Raw genomic sequence first — 18,192 nt, 5'->3', positions numbered from 1 at the left:
AAATTATCACAAATTGGGGGCTTGATTGAAGACCTACGCCAAATGAAAATGCTGTTTTTGGTGTTTTTAACATGTTCTTGGAGCATTTTTCGCAGGAGGAGGGACATGTTAAGAAAATAAAGATTTAAAATGCACTTTTTTTAGAATTTTGTTTTTCAAATTGTTGTGAATCAGGATCAGAAAAAGTAGTGCTGTTCGAAAAAGCTTGTGGCAGTGATGTAGGTGCTGCTACAAGATCCACAAAAAATGGTGAACTCCATTGCTCTCCTGGTGCTGCAGTCATTAACCAGTTGCGTGTTTGTTGTTGTTTTCCTGAAATCAGGAACTTGTGGGGTGTGCTGATGGGAATTAAAGAGACTCTGGTCCACGTGCTCCTGCAGGAGTTTCCTTCATAAAGTCTGCTGATAGAAACCTCCTCCTCTGCTGTGCAGACACAGCTGCGCTGCTCCAGTCTCCGCTGCACGCGCTGCACACCAATCCAATGTCTAACAAAAGCCACGTTTTGTCTCTCCTGCTTCCCCTGACGAGTTTCGGCAATGTGTTGATGTTTCTTTTCAACATCTTCCTGGCTACAGCGATCATCTGTCTGAACGTGTCCGTGTTTGTCTCCATCCTCCTCAGCAGGGCGCTGCGCGTGGAGAACCGCTTCATGTACATGCTGAGCACCTGTCTCAGTGACACCTGCACAGGTGTTTCATATTACTACATTGGCGTGTTTGATGTGACTGACAGTTCTGACTCCCCCTCCAGAACGTTTTACATAGCTCCCACCTTTCAGGGCATCTCCTTCATAGCCGTCCTGGCTGCTCAGGGTGACCGGTACCACGCAGTGGTCTCACCTTTCAAATACTTTCAGCGCATGACCCGAAACAGAACCCTGATGGTCATCTGCTCCTACTGGATCTATGCTTTCTTCATCGTCGCTCTGCACAACTTGCTTCCAACTTTGAGTGCCAGGCAAATCACTAGTTTTGGTGGTTTAGCTGGAAACATCCTGGCAGTGATCATAATGATAGGCTTCAACATCAGACTCTTTATCATAGCCACATACCAACTGGGGAAAGAGGCGCCCTCCGACGAGAAGGACAGCAAGCGCTCCTCTGTGTACCTCATTCTGGTGGTGGCTGTGTTCTTCATAGGAACCTGGCTTCCTTTATTATGTTGGGCCATCGTTTGTTTATTTGCTAACAGCCAGTGCCACACCTTCAAGAACGACGGCACAGATCCCATCCGCATTCTACCCCGAGTAAACGCGGCTGTGACCCCCATCCTGTACATCAGAGGCTGCAGCGCGCTCAGAGCCTCGCTCTACTCCACTGTGTGCAGGGCCTGCTGCCAGAGGAGGTGACGCACAAACGTTGCATGATTTAATTTACAACACTTTTATTTTTTTGTGCTTGTGTGTTGATCTTTTTTCCCCCTTCTCTCTCTTTTCTTCTGAAAGGAGAGCTCATAGAAGACTTGGTCCGTCCAAACATCCAGTTCAGCCCTAAGTCCGCCAAGGGCATATTGGAGATCTACAAAGACCTGAGGAGCTGTTTTTAGATTTCAATAAGGCAAAGAACATGAATGTGCATAAAAACGGTTTAAAAGCTAATTATTATGTATCTCTGAATTAAATAAATAGGCCTTTTTATCAAATTAATTTTAGATTGCATGCGTACATTATTTAGCCTATTTTGTTCCTTTATTGCATTAAAAAGACTGCAACTGAGTTTATTTTGTTTTCACTCAAATGCTTTAATGATATTTTGCAACTGTGTTCATGAACGGAGCAGCTTTGACCTCCGGATGAAAATCCAACAGAAACTCGATGCTGGGCTCATCCGCCGAGGGTGCAGTTCACGCTGCGGCCACATGATGTCAGTAGAGCACTTGGAGGTGCTCTGCATGCACGTCCACCTACAAAGCAGATACATAAAAAGTCAAAACAATAGAAGATGATCTCTCTAATGTTTTTTTTTAATCTGCACGAGCCTTATATGAAATGGACTGTAAAAGATATTGTTAAAAGGCAGCTTGATTCAAAACTTAGAAGAGATTAGATGAAAACATGAATGCAGCTTTTTTATTGGATGGGAGGAGGATGAGGAGGGGGCTTACGTGGGAGGAGGAGTCTGGATATCACCACTCTTCCGCACATCTGGTGCCCACTTTTAGACCCTCATCTTTTCCCTTTCTGACAGCCCCCCCCCCCCCCCCCTTAAGATAAAATAATGAGGCCATCACTAAAATTAAGGCCAGATTAAAATGATTAGAATAAGGGTCTATTAAAAAAAAGACAAACCACAGACTCTGTATATCTTAGGAACAGTTTGATAAATATTTTAGATTTTTATTGGGTTTCACATATAAAAAAAGTCAACTTGCTTTTTTATTGAACAAATTATGGAATTAAAGCCTAATAATAATAATAATAATAATAATAATAATAATAATAATAATAATAATAATAATAATAATAATAATAATAATAATAATAATAATAATAATAAATGCATTTATCATGGTGTTCGTTATTGTATTTTAAAGGTTAAAAATCTGCTTATTTTAAAAAATATATTGAATTTATATCAATGGATATACACTTCCCAAACATAAACTCATAGTAATATCAGAGTAGACCTGCCCTCAGCAGTAAGAGCTGCAACCAAAAAGGGCCTACAGCCGCAATCTGAACTGAACCCCTCCCCGCCTGGTTTTGCTATCGTGCAGGTAAAGTTGCCAGGGGTCCTGGTTTGAGAAAGTGGCCAAACCCTCCCACAGTGGGCTGTATTTTTCTGCTGCGCTCTGGGCTGGTTTCTATTCAAATGTGGGTCAGGGGTGAGGAAGCCTAACGTCATAAGCTTGCAACATGGCGTCCCGAAGGCTGTGAGATGAGCAGGAGGATGGTAAAGAACGCTTGAGACCGATCCTACCCATGTAAACAGGTATTTCAAACGCGTAATTCTCTTTAATGTTGTTTGTAATTTGACGCCTGTGCGGGTTTTGTGTCTGTTTTGATCGGATCCGTTGTACGCATCAGCTGCAAGAAGAACCGCAAGGATTTTCGGCGTCACCACGGTGGTATCTTTTTTTCCACGGCGTGCCAAAAAAAGGGGGCTCTGTTGGTGCCTATTGTGCCTCCACCCGCCTGCTTGGCAAACCAGGAAACCCTTCAGTTTCCCCCCGGTTAGAGGTTCACGAAAGGCGATATGTTTTGCAAAGACGCATGGTCGTGGAGATTATTTTGGCGTCGCGAGCGGAGCGGAGGTGCCCCACAGGACTAGCGTGTGCCAGATAATTACCAGGCTGGCAAAAACTACCAGGCGACAGAAATATTTTGATACGAATTCAATCCAGAGCTCGGGTTTTTACACCCCCCCCCGTGGGTGATTTTAAACGTGGGGTAAAGCTCCATATGGATGCGATCCATTTGGTTACAAAAAAAACCCAACAAATGGAGCTAGGCGCAACTTTATTAAACCATGCGCAATTTACGCGTAAAATCACGAGCTGGAGCCTGGACGGAGGAGTGGATTCAGAGCGAGTGGTGGGCACACAGACAGGCGCAGACGAACCTTGTGGTGCAACCTGCATTGTTTAGATGTAGGTTAAGCCACCTTGGTCTTAGGTAGGGCCAATTAAAAATGATTTAATGGGATTGGCTCGTGAACGTGGGCGCAGCGCGTTTGCGCTGTGAAGAAGTTGCAGTGAAGAAGTTGCGGTTCCGACGTGGATCAAATCGATACAGAAGGTTCGGTTTAGGCTTTTCCGTGGCTGCTAGTTGAGCTGGTGCCACGCGTGGCCCATGTTGTGGGTGTAACGTCACAATGACCCGAAACTGCGTGGTTTTATTGAAACTGTGGCGCATTAGAGGTGATTGATCAGTGCCTTTCACATTTGATGATTTCATTCAGGAGACCCTTTGATAGGAGCTCAGCTGATCAATGGAGCTGAATTACCAAAGGGCCCTGCAGTAATATGCTCATGGAATGCCATTTTTTTGTATTCCCCTGGTGTTTGTTTTTTGTAAGTCCGTTTAATTTGTTGATTCTTTTTCTACTTTAATTTTAAAACCGGGACTAGCATCTTTTTTACTTTTGAAAAAAAAAAAAAAAACAGCTATTTATTACCCTCTCATGATTTCAGACATAAAGAGACTCCTATTTGTCCAACAACAGTTAGGTTTGTTTGTAAACCATGGGAGTAGCACGGTTTTGCATAATCTTATTTGACTCTCCAGGCCTCCATCTGACATGTTTGCCTTTTTACAAGTCCCTCTTTAAAAAAATAACTTTCTTTACACCATCTAAAGAGAACTCATACTTGATTCTACAACCTCCTATTCTCCACTGAGTTTCGCTGCAGCCTGTAATATGGAGACTATAAGATGTCATTTTGGCTGGTCACACCCAAGCAGAACTGCTCAGTTGCTCTGCCTGTTGGCCTCAAAATGAGTGAATTGTGTTTTTCAGCTGTCACGTTGAAAACAGCTTTCAAGCCCGAACGAGTTGCTTCCAAAAAACAATTTAATCTAATTTGGAGCTGGGTCGGGCCTACTGGCTGGGCTGCCTAAAGCATTTGATGCTATCACTGTTGCATTTGTAGCTAGCAATTGTATTAGGCACAAAGACTGATCTAACAGTAGACTCCTTCACGAGGAACTGTTGATCATTTTTTTTAGATGTGAAGGAGATGATCTGCAACAACAGTTGTTATTGCGTAAACAATCAGAGCCACTTGTTTTTGTTGTGATAAAAGTAGGTGACCCAGCACGGAGGGTCAAACAAATTATTTCTGGCCATTAAAGTGACAAAGCCGACTGATCTGTGGGCAGAGTGTCATTGATCACCATACAGACTGCAGTTTCTGTCCTGTAGGGTGATTTCAGCGTGTCCGTCATGATCGGTTGGTGCATCCTGTGTGCGGTGTGATGGTGGCTCACTGTGGCATGTATGGGCAACACGGTGCCGTAAGAAGGCTGCTTATATGTTCTGCTGACATGTTGCAGGAGGACTTACAGATTGAGCAAGGCTGCAAGGATCGGCCGTCCCAGGGCCGCCTGTTTGAGGGCCACTGGGTTTGTTCGGTGGTTGAAGCACCTCAGGGCAGGCTTGTTGTTGTGCTTTAAGAAGAAGAATGTGGAATGCAGTGCAGATAGCTAGAAGGTTATGCAGTGTTTAGAAGCTGAAGGAAGAGTAGGAGGGGGGTGCGAAACCTTGGATCACACAGGCTGGCTGCTCACCTGACCTGCTGTCCTTAACCAAACAATTATGCACCAGGTCATGTGGGTTTGGTGGTTTTCTGGAGGTTATCTCATCAACTTGATTCTTTAAAACAGAGGACCCCTTATCACACTAATCGGACTTTTATTTGTTAGTAAAGCGGTTGATTGCTTCACTTCTGGAAAAGGGCACACTGGATTACAGTTGACATAAATGTTTAGTAACCAAACTGCTGGTAAATTCAGCAAGTTTCTGTTTAAAAGACTTGTTCTTCAAATAAATGCATGCTTAAACATAAAACCTGAAGGAAATTTCTACTTGTTTTGGAAATGCTCGAGCATTTCTGGTTTCCATGTTTTGTCTATCGTAACTTCTCGATCTCATAATAGTTATGCTAAGTTTTTAAGATTTTTAAGCAGTAATATCATAATTACGTTTTTTCCCCCCCTCAGACACAAGGGAAATTTGCAGTTTTTGTTTATACTTCAAGCAAGAACTGTTGTGAAAACTCTTGTGCAATTAAGAGATGGATATCTCGGCTTCATGATATATTTTTTGGCTGTGAATTTTCTATTTTAATATGAAAAGGATCTCCCTTGATTTATATTCTAAAGTGATTTGTCTGCTGATAACTATTAAAGCACGAAATGACAGACATTGCTCATAACTATCATTATCACTTCACAAAGCTTACTACTTTGCAGAAGTATTTTTCTGTTAGCCGCAGAATAAATAATCTGATGCCAGAACAAATAGGGTGGTGTTATCTACCACAACAAAAGTTGGGTGCAGCATCAAGGTGTCAGGTTTTAGCCAAGAACTAACTGGGCCGGTTTTACCTATCATGTTTATTAAATTTACTTTTCAGTGTGTTTTTTTTCCTTCTTCCAAAATATAACTTTCCATTCATTTTTTAAAATTAAATTGGGTAGAGTGAATTCAGTCACCAGATTTAATATATATATTTATTTTTTTGTCATGCTTCTTGTGACTTTATTTGGCTATAAGCGAAATCTTTTGATGTCTGTGAGGACCATTTCATATTCTAACTTAAATGTTGATTAACTTTTTCAAACCTGTTCTTTCTTCAAGGTTTAACCAAAAGTGACAGTTGTCTCATAGCATATATCAACGCTTGTTTCTTTATTGATTTGTTTTTGTAAAAAGATCTTCCTTGGTTTATGGACAGAACTGTTGTATTTTGGATGCTTGGAAACATTTTCTTCCCAGATAAATTGATCTAGGCTTTTTATTTTTATTTTAATCTAGCTGTGCTGCAGAAATTACTTTTTTAATGTCGGAGATGTGGCCAAACTGCCCGACAGAAAATTAGATTTAATTGGAGAGATTTTCTTCAGTCTGCAGCATGAATAATGTAAATTATACACCCTCATGCAGCATTGTGATCATGCACCTGTACAAAAGCACGTTTGATTGAAAAACATGACTTTTTTTGAGCTAATCACAATGTTTTTACATCAAAGTTGCACCAAACCTGCTGCCTTTTTGTGGAGATTGTACAGAATTATGTTTGTCTGGACTGGACTGCTACTAAACTTGGAGAATCGGAAGTTGTTTTTATGCATTATCCTAAGCTTTGTCAATCCAGAAGCAAATGCACAGGTTAGGCTTAATGCTCACCTGAGGAGCTTAGCTCGCAAGATCTAATTTAGAAAAGTGTAGATTTAAAATAAAAATAAACAATGCAGATATTGCACTCTAGTAACCCATTTCTCAAACATCCTGAAAACAAGAAACCAGGGTTCCCTAAAAGAGGTTGAGAGTTTAAAAAAAAAGCATCCAAATTTGCTCTTATTGCATTAACCATATAGGAGTTAACACATGTAGTTAAATGTTTTGTAACCCTATACAGTGATTATCTTTATCCAAAAAAGTACAGTAAATAATATCAAAAAATAAATGGCTTTATTTTCATTTTTGTTAGCCAGAGTCCATCTGTCTGCTTCAGTCTCCTCATTGTATTTCAGAATGTCTTTTTATTCTTTTATTTATGAGAAAAACACAAAAAAGGAAGAAAAAAAATTGCCCCATGCATGGATCAGCCATACCCATGCAAGGTCAGCCATGTTGCTTTGACTGTGAGGTGGCTGCTCAGTGTTTGTATTTCAAACTGGCTTCGCACCATCCCCCTCGACCCCTCCCCCACTTTCCCTGCCCACCAGCATACTCCTCTTACTGTGTGTATACATCTGAGTGCACTGTCTTTTAGTGCATGCACACCCAAGCCCTTATGGCCCCTGTAGGTGATGGCCTCTCATTTTTAAGTCGGTTGGTCTGCAGCCACCAATTCTTCCGTACAGGTTGGGAATGTTCACTTGCAGCTCTGTAAAGTCAACTGTTTTTAGAAACATTGAGTTAAAAACCCCAGACATGGAACCTGAATATGTTTTTAAATTTCTATTCGGTCTGGTTTTCTATCACTTCAAGCAGATGACCTTTCACAGTTGTAGGGTGTGTTTTGTTATTGCGCCAGAGGACTTTGCCTCACCTCTGCCCTCTCTCTTGGTTCCATACCCTGTGTTAAGGAGATTAGTCCCTCAACCACTCGGTCACCTTTGCTGCATGACCACAGAGTCTGTAACTTATACTTTCTTGAAGTTTAAATCAGAATCGCGTCTGTGAGAGGAATTTACTGATGCCAATGAATGAGGTCAAACCTGATCATCCAGCTCTTTGGTTTTGTAACAGCTACGATATTAATTTGTATCTTGCAACATTTTGACTCACCTCTGCTGCTGTCATATTTTTGGTAGATTTTCTTAAAACAATACAAAATGTCCACTTGTGCAGACCAAAGGCTATTTTTTTGTGTGTTTTATATGTTTTTTATTGGACTGTACATTTCTTTGATGTTCAAAAACATCCTGAATGCAAGTTTTGAACATGTTTTTTTTTTACTTATGGTGTTCACACAAGTCTGTCGCCAACCAATACTAGTGTATGTACTCACAGTTGGGAGAGGATTGGTATGAAATGTCAAAGCAAATCTTGCCCCAGACTATTTTTTTTTAACAGCTCCATTCCAATATATGTAAGGATTGGTGTCATGTAAAACCGGCTGGGCACAAACGAAAATTATTAGTTTGTCCTTCATGATTTATTTATTCCTATACTATCTTATATTACTTTTTTTTCCATATGTATCCTTTTTTGTCTTTACACCTTTTTATACCTGGTGCTGGTTTGCACGAGAGCACAAGACACCAAAGCCAAATTCCTTGTATATGCCCTGTGCATGGCCCTTAAAGCTGATTCAGATTCTGATTGTTTATGGACGCTATCCATACGTCACTACCAAAGCCGAGTCCCTGATAGTTCAAAGTCCATCTGACTTTCAGCCCATGGTCAATTTTTCTGCGTTTTGTACATGGAGCTCACAAACGTACTTAGAAAGTTGCGTTGCGGCACATGAACGTGAGAATTTCCTTCATTCATTTTCTATCTGGTTTATTCCCTTTTTGGGTCATGGGGCTACCGGAGCCTATCCCGGCCACTTGTGGGCGAAGGCAGGGAATGCCCTGGACAGTTTGCCAGTCTGTCGCAGGGTAGAATGTCCACAATCACACATCCATTCACTCTCACACTCACACCTAGGGACAATTTAGAGTTACCAATTAACCTATAAAGCATGTTTTTGGACGGTGGGAGGAAGCCGGAGACCCCGAAGAGAACCCACGCATACACGGGAAGAATATGCAAGCTCCACACAGAAAAGTCCCCCATTGATGTTGATTTTTCATGTCCCCCAGCTGGGACTTGAACCATGGGCCTTCTTGCTTTGAGGCAAGAGCGCTAACCACTGCGCCACCGTGCAGCCCAACGTGAGAATTTATAAACCGAAATAGGTATATGTGTGCTTTTACATAGACGTTTTTTTGGAAGTGGTTGGTTGAACGAGCATTTCCGAGCCTGGTGTGAAAATAAGTCGAGGTAACTTTTGTTTTTAGTAATCGTGCCATCTCCTAAATCCAATGTCAACCATATATAAAACACAGTCCCTGCTTCTACTCTCCATTTTGTATACAAAATACCGTAGTTTACATAAAGTGGTCACTGAGGAATTCAATAAACGTCTCTTTCCTATCTCGGATTGTTGCTCACCTTAAGTTTTACATTGAGAGTTTTTATTCAATAAAGCTGAGTAAGATGTAGAAAAATGTCTAGATTATCCATCCAGTACCAGGCACCTGGAGAGAAAGCTACCTGCCCCCTGTAGTGAAGTGCCACTTTTTCTGGGTAGCATCATTAGGAGGTCGCATCCTTGCTGCATACAGATCAGCCGTAATCCATTAGCAACTCCCTGGAATCTAGCCGGCGCAGCGCAGCAGTGAAGGGGCCGAGTGGTGAGTGTAGCTGTGTGGGTGATGGGTGGGTGAAGGAAGGGGAGAACGAGGGATGAGAAGAGGAGGGGGTGGGGTAAGGCTTTTTTTTTCTTTTTTTTTTTTTTTCCTCCTGAATTGGCCTCTCTACTCGGAGCTCAGCCCCCTTTTTATGTCGGTCTGTTGGAAAAGCCTCTAGAATCCCCCCATAAAGCATGCAGAGGTGTGTATGGTAAGAAAGAATGATATATGGCTTCCTGGCTGGCATGGTGGCAGAGGCCTTCTTTTTTTCCCTTCAGCTCTCTTCTCCATTACCTCCTGTGCTGGGCTTAGTGCTGTGAACCCCTTTTAGCGCTCTCTGATTAACAGGGTTATGTATTCCAGGAAGGTTCATGGTGAATGACACTGGGCACAGTGGGCTGTTCATGGGACGTGGTTGTAGATCAGAGGGAGGCTAGTTAGATAAAAGACAGAGGTAGATATGCAGAGGAAAGACGGGGGGAGGGGTAAGAAGATCATGAGAAGTGTCAAAGCAAAGGAGACAAGCCCAGGCGTGGACCTGCACGCAACGACCACTTCAGCTGATCGTATCAACCACTTAGACAGCGACACCCCTGGTCATTTCAATGTTGAGGTTAAAACTACTTATTAGGAGAAACATTTTTGTCTGAGAGCAGGTTTGCTTGCTGTCCCATTGGTATCAAATGGGTTTCCTCAGTATTCAACAGTGTGGCTTCCTCTATGTTGAGCTATGTTCACACCAGGCATGTGTAGCATGTTCAGAAACACGCTGAACAAAGGTTTTTGAACGCGCTTTTAGCACCTGGTGTTCTCGCATATCTATCTGTTGCTACCTGATACTAGCGCATCTACTTACAGTTGAAGAAGGCTTGGTGCAAAATGTCGCAAATCTTGCACCACTTTTTCTTTCATTTCTCTATTTCCATGAATGAAGGACTTGGTTTCATGTAATTCTGGCTGGGCACAAACTGCAACTATATATTTTTATTTCATAAATGATGTATGAACGGTTGGCACTTCCATGTTTTGAAAAAGGACACTTCCCATACATCACTACAAGTTCATAATTGGTTCAGCTGGCCTGAAACCTTAAAAACTTTCTTAGCAATGCATGAACGCTAGAGTTTTGAACGCTGAAGTTTTATTGACTTTATAAGAAAGAACTGGACTGAGCATCTGTGACGTCACCCATAGAAAATGCCTTACTTCTGGCTTCAGCAAAATAAAGCCAATTCAGTCGCCATGTTGGAGCCGGACGACAGCGATTGGTCCGAGTGGTCTGAATCAACGTTTCTATGGCAACTGTCGCCAAATCAGGAGTGAACATGTTTAAAGTCCACATTCCCTCCACTCAAAGCAACCTAAAGAGAATCTGTTAAACATTGGAGGTGGGGTCCAGCGGATGCAACATACTTTTATTTAGGCTTCTGATTGGTCAGTTTATAACTTGAAAAACTTTTGACTTAAAAAAATATATGAAAAAATGAATTTCCATTGACTTGTTAAAAGATATCAGAGCAAGAATGGTTATTCTTACAAACAGAATGACTGAGTAAAAGCTGTTTAGTTCTCAGTAGAAGTCTATGGGATTTTGGCTTCTTGGAGCCGGCAGGTATTTCCTATTTGGAACATGAGGGGTGCTTTGTCCAGTTCTCATATTCAGTCAATAATGTTCACATTGACTTTTCATTTGTAGCGGTCGCATGTGACAAAGCATTAAGCCCAGTTCAAGCTCTTCTAGAAGCAAAACATCTGTTTTTCCGTAACCAGTGGTTTTTCTGGTCAGGATATTTTATTTTTCATGAGAAACCCCAAGACTCTTCTAAAATCCTTTTAAAGGTCTCTCATAGTAATACCATCAATACTAAAAGCAACTTGTAACAAAACACAGAGTGGAACAGATCTTTCTTGGTTGGGTGAAATCCTCTCTCTTGTGTCCTTGTGTGTATGCAGCCTCACATGACTCTGCTTTCTGCAAAAGCTCCACTGACATAAAATGTTTGACCAATCGATATCATAGTTGCTGTACTGTACTGTAGACAAATTTGGCTCCTGGATGTGTAAGGAACAAGAACTGCAGACGTCTGTTCTCACAGTCCAACTTGCGAAAAAAAAGGTCTTACTTGTCACACCAGCCTAACTGCACCCCAGCTCAAATTTCTATCATTCCCATTATCAGTTTTATCAATGTTAATGTAAATGTTTTTGTAAACAGTTTGCGTCTTTATACCTGTGCTCATATAATTTATATGACCCAATTCTATGTTTCCTGCTTTCCACTCCTGGATCTTTGTGATTTGACCCATTTGGATGATCACCATAGAAAAATGATCTTCTAAACATGGTGAACAGTCTGAATGGTGTGCCATCAAATGAAACAAAGCTAGCTTGATACCATTATCACACTTACTTTTGTATTACCGGTATGTGTAGACAGGATGTTGTGTCTATTTTGGTCAACTCCCATAATAACAATGACCTTAAAAATTGTGGGTCTTCTCAAGAAGTAAACTTGTCAATTTCCTTTTATTTTAACATCTCTGCAGATAAAATGTAACCAATTATTGATCTGTACTTTTTTTAATGAGAGAGTTTTGACAGGGGTTTTTGTCAGATGTACATTTGATGTTTACCTCTAAGCCCTTAGACTTTCCCTAGTATAGCAGAATGTAATATAGTACATCTTTGATTTTAAGCCATGTGCCTTCATCACTCTAGCGGTTCAGATACTGTCAATTCTCGACTGGCAAAGTGGAAAAAAATGCAGATTTTGATATATTTAATAGATTGAATAAAAGCATTTTTGTTAAGCATCTGCTGAAGGTTTTTAATACCCAATACTTTTACAGCTAAACATCAAGTCTGTTCCTCTTAAGTCTGTAACCTGGACTGTATTTGGGTCAGACAGGAAAAACAGATGTGTGGAATGTAGACGCTTATTGGTGAATGATGCTCTCCTGTCCTATCTCCATAAATAAGCACCTCTTTGGCTCAAAGACAAGGGCGGCCACACCCTCCCCCTCCTTCTGTTCGTGGCCCTGTGTAGTTTTACCTGCTCAGGTGTCATGTAATCCCTCCCCCAGCCCTGCTTTGCCACCGACCCCCCACCCTTAGACAATGGGGCTGGTCTGACATTACCATGACCTAATGCAGACTTGAGTAGCCACCTTTCCAAGGCGGGCACCCCACTGAAACTAAAGTTACTGTGGTGAAGATGGGATGAGAAAGCCAGAAGAGGCACATAAGAAAAGGAGTTACACTATCCGTGCTTCCTTTCCACCTCTGTGGCTTTTGTGCCAGAACAGGAGCAATGAACACAACCAGAACTTGACCCATGTAAGGTTGCAATTTGTTTCAACAGGAAGATGAGAGGGGGGCTGGGATCCAGTTTCTGTACTATCATCCGATTGTATTGAAAAATGGTTGAAAAGTTGGATCAGCTAGAATTGATGTAAAATTAATTAGCTTACTTTAAACCCCTGTGATGCTAATCAGTATTGCCAAAAACTTTAAATACCCACTCCAATGAAAATGTTTTTTTTGTGTGTGTTTTTAGCATGTTATTGTAGCATTTTTCTCACAAAGGAGGACATGTATTCAGAAAATAATGATCATAACAGCCTTTTTTGAACATTTGTTTATTCAAATTGTGGTTGATCAGAAGCAGACAAAAAATGCTGAATTAAAAAGGTTGTTGTTGTCGTCTACATTAGAACTTCGCTCCATTCTGATGCATCCACTTGTAATGTTAGGTTGGGGTTTTGATTAGCTGTAAGTAGAGAGATGTAAGGGATTATGGGAAAAGAATGTAGGCTTACTTCTCACAAACAATCTCACCCTCAACTCTAAAGGGACTAATTCCTGCGGCCCTGATGAAACTGTCCTAAAAAACAACACCGTTTTTTTTAAACTTTGCCTTAAAATTGCATAATTTTAATTAAAAGACCCTAGGAACATTTTTTACAATAAATCAAAAGGTTATTGGAGTGGCACTTTAAAACAAAACCAATCTAGTACAAGAACTAACATTTTTTTTGAACAATCTAAGCTTAGTTTGTCTTTAGACTCAACCTCCTGTTTTGACGCTGCAAAAAAACACACTACAAAGTTGAAATAATTTTCAAATCTTTATCAGATCACATCTCAAAGCTCTAATTGTTTGTTTGGAGGGCTAACATGTTGTATGACAGAAAAAAATTGCATTGGTGCCTTTCCCAGCTAACCAGTTTTTCTTTATCCTTTTCAGCTTTAGGTGGTGCTTGTGCAGGAAGAGAGAGAGAAGGCAAGAAGGAAGGAGGAAATGGAACTGCCAAACCATGCCAAACAACTGCTGCTGCAACTCAACCAGCAGAGAGCCAAGGGCTTCCTGTGTGATGTTATCATTGTGGTGGAGAATGCACTCTTCCGTGCCCACAAGAACATCTTGGCGGCAAGCAGCATCTACTTCAAATCTCTGGTCCTCCACGATAACCTCATTAACCTTGACACAGAGATGGTCAATCCCTCTGTATTTAGGCAAGTTCTGGACTTTATCTACACTGGAAAACTCCTGTCCTCATCAGACCAGAGTAGTGATCAGAATTTCAGTGCCCTCTTGACTGCAGCCAGCTACCTCCAGCTCCATGATCTTGCAGCTCTGTGCAGGAAGAAGCTTAAGCGTAGTGGTGGAAAACCTTTGCCAGGAAAGCCCTCCACTCCAGGTCCTATTAGCCGCTTACGCCTCAATAACCAACGCCTTTCCTCTTCTACCCCTGCTGGCCCAAATAACCACTATCCCTCAACGCCTTCGGATGCCGACCAGCAGCAGCCAGATGAAGGCCTTCGGGACAAGCTCTCAGATGATGAGATGTTTGTTGGGAATTCTGGAAAAAATGGGGGCAATGGCAGCAGTAATGGTAATCTTAGCAGTGGAGCAAGTGCTGGAGAGCCAGATCTTGGACTAGACCTTTCCAAGAAGAGCCCTCACTCTGCAGGAACAGCTACTGATGCCCTCAGCCCTCATAGCAACTCCCAAGAATCCCCTCAATCTGCCTCAGTGTCCACAACCAACAGTGCCTCACTGGATGACTCCTCAACCACCCTACCAGGTGTAGACACATGCACCTCAGAGAACATGGACCATTCCTCCTCTAAAACCTCAGAGGAGCCTCTAAACCAATCTGATGGCCCACCGCCCAGCAAAAAAACAAGGCAGGGTGCCCGCAAGAATGAATGGCCTAAGAAGGAAGTATCAGGGTTGAAATCTGAAGATCACGACCGGCCCCTTGTCAATGGGGTGATTGTAGGTCCTAAAGACGGCCGGTCCTCCACCATTGGAGGAGGGAACGGTAGCAGCTTTACTACAGACCAATCCTTCCAGTGTAAAGATGATGAAGAAGTGGGAGAGAATGGCCAGGACCACAGTGAAGAAAGTGGACAAAGTGATGGAGAGAGTGCAGGAGGCAGAGGAGGAGCAGGAGGGGGACACCAAAGCGCAAACTATGTGTATCGACAAGAAGGCTTTGAGCCAGCATTCGGGGACAACCTCTATGTGTGCATTCCCTGTGGTAAGGGCTTTCCCAGTTCAGAGCAGCTAAATGCTCATGTGGAGACGCACACAGAGGATGAGCTATATATCAAAGAAGAAGGGGGAACCTTTGTGAAAGAGGAAGATGAGGAGGAAGCAGAGGACCTCTCCGCACCTGTTGGTCCCTCCAGCTTTGGCTCTGAAACTCGTCCATTCAAGTGTACAGTCTGCAGCAAAAGCTATAAAGACCCTGCAACGCTGAGGCAACATGAAAAAAGCCACTGGCTAACCAGGCCCTTCCCCTGCAACATCTGCGGAAAAATGTTCACTCAGAGGGGAACCATGACACGCCACATGCGCAGTCACCTAGGCCTCAAGCCCTTCGCATGCGAGGAGTGTGGCATGCGCTTCACACGCCAGTACCGCCTGACGGAGCACATGCGCGTTCACTCTGGGGAGAAGCCGTATGAATGCCAGCTATGTGGTGGGAAGTTTACCCAGCAGCGCAACCTCATCAGTCACCTGAGAATGCACACCTCACCCTCTTAGAAATGCATAAAGCCAAAGAACTCTGGGAATAGAAAACAAAGGAAACATTTCTCTACCTTTTTCCATCTCAAAAACAAAGAAATGCACACATTCACAGGCAGACATGCATAGTTCTACATATTAATTCCAGTTTAGGACGCCCTGGCTGAGTGAATGATGTAGCCACTGGTCACAGTGCTCTCTTGTTGATGGTGAGATCTTGTTATAATGCAAGGATGAAGTCATCATTTCTGTTAAATGACGTCTGCTCGCCTCTCAGGAGTTCTCGTGGGACGATTCAACGTCGTCTCTCTCCAAAGTCACAAAGCCATGGTGGAGTGGCATGACTTCTGGTCTGTTAAATGTGAATGTGGGTACTGATATGTAACCCTCCCCCCCCTACTTTACCTCATACCCCTCAGCAGCCTTTCACTTTTTGTTCTTTTTGTTTTTCCATTTGGTCCTCAAACAGATTGACTCCCACCTGTACACCAGAGCTATTTTGACCAAAAACCACAAACCAAACAGCGCTGGCAATAATTAAGCTTTTTGTTTCTCTTTTTAAACCTTGACAGCTTTATATCCATTGTTTAGTTGGTGGTCAATATCTGTTTGGAAGAAGAGGGGTACCTGAGTTTGGGACCATCTCCATGCTTTAATTAAAAACTTATTTGTAAAAAAAAAAAAAGGGTTCTCATGGAAAGACACGTTTGTTTTAACAAATGGCAAATACCCAAAACCCTTTACTGTTGTTTGAGTTGATGTAGAGGGGATTTTTTTTATGGTTTCGCCTGTTGGCGCCCCCCAGGAATGAACCCTGGCTGCAAAGATGAACCCTTTTGAGGTACTAGTTTTACCTCAAGAGCTTGTCATGTTTTCAGTGAATGTCTAAACTGGAAGTTTCTGGGATTTTTCTTGTGATGGGGGGAGGGAAGCTGGTTTGGTTTAATGGGGGTTAAGAGGAGATGATTTAGACTGGATAAAATGTTGAGTGGGTACGTTTATTTTTTATTTTTTTCTGTATAGCTTTCCTCCCCTTGGAAAAAAAAAGAGAAGTCTATTTACATAGGCTCGTGACCTCGCTACCTCTGATTACTCTTATGAATTCTGTTGATTAGTTCAAAGTTTCTATGTAATTAATTGTAAAAAGTGTAGATTATGGTAACTTTACACCTTATGCTTTAACCTGCCCATCTCTCAACACAGGTTTTTGATGCTCATAGATTTAACACCTTAATATTGTTTTTAGCTGTTGTACTTGTCAGAAATAGCTTTCGAGGGGTCCTGGGTACTGTGGCCCCACTTCACGTACTGTAGCATCCTGCCAGGAGCAAATAGTGGGTAGTTTGTTAGTTTAGATTTATAGTGTTCCAAAGATCTTATGAATGTTGAGAACAGAGCTAACAAACAAGCATTGCTGGACAAGTTCATAACCAAAGTTTTTAAAAAGATGTACTTAAGATATATAGCATACTAAATTATTTCTCTTTTCTTTTGCTGTACAAAACAAATTATGAATTATATACTAAATGCAAGCAAAGAAATCCACTTTCTTGAGGGAGTTTTGGCCAATGACTTCCAAGACCGAAAAGTGGTTTTGTGCTTTGCAAGGAAAGCTTGTGCTGATTGGTGGGCGGTTATAATGTAAACTTTACCACTTAAAACTGGTGAAGTGCAAACACATGTTCCTTGAGCATGTTTTTCTTACTTCTTTATGTTTGTATCCAGAGTCCTTATCACTTTATATTTCCTGATTTTTAAAAACAGGACTTGACAACATTTTATGTTCAGTTCAGACCAAAAAAAAGAGAAAATATAATCATAATTTTTTTTAATGTGAAGTTCAAGATGCCTGTAGGTTTTTTTTTTCCCTTTTGAGCCAGATTTGTGAAAACTTGTAATAAGAAGGGAGAAGCAGAGATGCACTGGACAGCCAGACAACATGTTGGTCTCCTACAAGATCCTTTTGAATATATTCCGTTGTTTCACATATTTTCTTTTTTTTTAATATTGTTATTTAAAAACTGTTTTAAGCTGTACCTCATCGTAAGCAACCACAAGTTGGGAATGACCCCTCTGATTTCTGTCCAGTGTATTCAGTCTTAACAGTCACACTGTGGATGATAAGCCTTCAGTGCAAGTTTTTGGTGTAGGCATTCCTCTGTTATGTTTAACTGTACTCTGGATATTTTTTTGTTTAATTTCAATACCTCTCATGTCCTCGTGTTAAGGCCTGTGAAATGTTTATCATGGGGATGCAGCTACAACTACAGATATCACTATCATTTAAGGTACCTGCATCCTGGACTCCCAGATTTGTTACATGGGTTATGTTGGATTTTGATGTCTTGCTGTTCAGATGTTGCTGTTTTGTTATTGCATGGTACATTCAATTTTTTCACACTCCTCAACAACAAAGATGTTTTTTTTTTATTGCTTGTAACATTGTTGCTTGTGACCTCTTCAGAGGGAGTCCACAATGCATTGCCTTCAAACACTATTGTACGTTCCAGCACTGCTGCAGTACAGTGTAATGTCTGTAATGCAAAAGGTGTCTGTACAATACGACCTTTAGCCATCTCTGCAAAGT

General features: G+C 41.7%; 2 protein-coding genes across 4 annotated transcripts; both read left to right on the top strand.

Moving 5' to 3' along the window:
* Positions 1 to 398: 398 nt before the first annotated feature.
* LOC105354715 (uncharacterized) lies at positions 399 to 1,714 on the top strand. The gene is made up of 2 exons (XM_011479050.4): positions 399 to 1,344; positions 1,445 to 1,714. Exons 1-2 carry the CDS (start codon positions 482 to 484, stop codon positions 1,491 to 1,493), a joined length of 912 nt encoding a protein of 303 aa, XP_011477352.2. The 5' UTR covers positions 399 to 481; the 3' UTR covers positions 1,494 to 1,714.
* Positions 1,715 to 2,608: 894 nt separating this feature from the next.
* hic2 (hypermethylated in cancer 2) lies at positions 2,609 to 17,416 on the top strand. 3 transcript variants are annotated; one of them, XM_023958933.2, is made up of 2 exons: positions 2,609 to 2,715; positions 13,815 to 17,416. In XM_023958933.2, the coding sequence occupies exon 2, from the start codon at positions 13,869 to 13,871 to the stop codon at positions 15,621 to 15,623; it is 1,755 nt and encodes a 584-aa protein (XP_023814701.1). In that variant the 5' UTR covers positions 2,609 to 2,715; positions 13,815 to 13,868; the 3' UTR covers positions 15,624 to 17,416. The 3 variants fall into 3 exon arrangements, with proteins under 3 accessions (XP_023814701.1, XP_004072207.1, XP_023814700.1); XM_004072159.5 differs by having other exon boundaries at positions 2,628 to 2,930; XM_023958932.2 differs by lacking the exon at positions 2,609 to 2,715 and adding an exon at positions 12,758 to 12,904.
* The last annotated feature ends 776 nt before the right edge of the window (positions 17,417 to 18,192 follow it).

This window comes from Oryzias latipes, chromosome 9 (assembly GCF_053564925.1).
Source record: "Oryzias latipes strain Hd-rR chromosome 9, Olatipes_Hd-rR_3.1".
NCBI classification, from domain to species: domain Eukaryota; kingdom Metazoa; phylum Chordata; class Actinopteri; order Beloniformes; family Adrianichthyidae; genus Oryzias; species Oryzias latipes.
The sequence above is the reverse complement of the archived record's forward strand: the minus strand, read 5'-3'. Positions and strand labels throughout refer to the sequence as shown.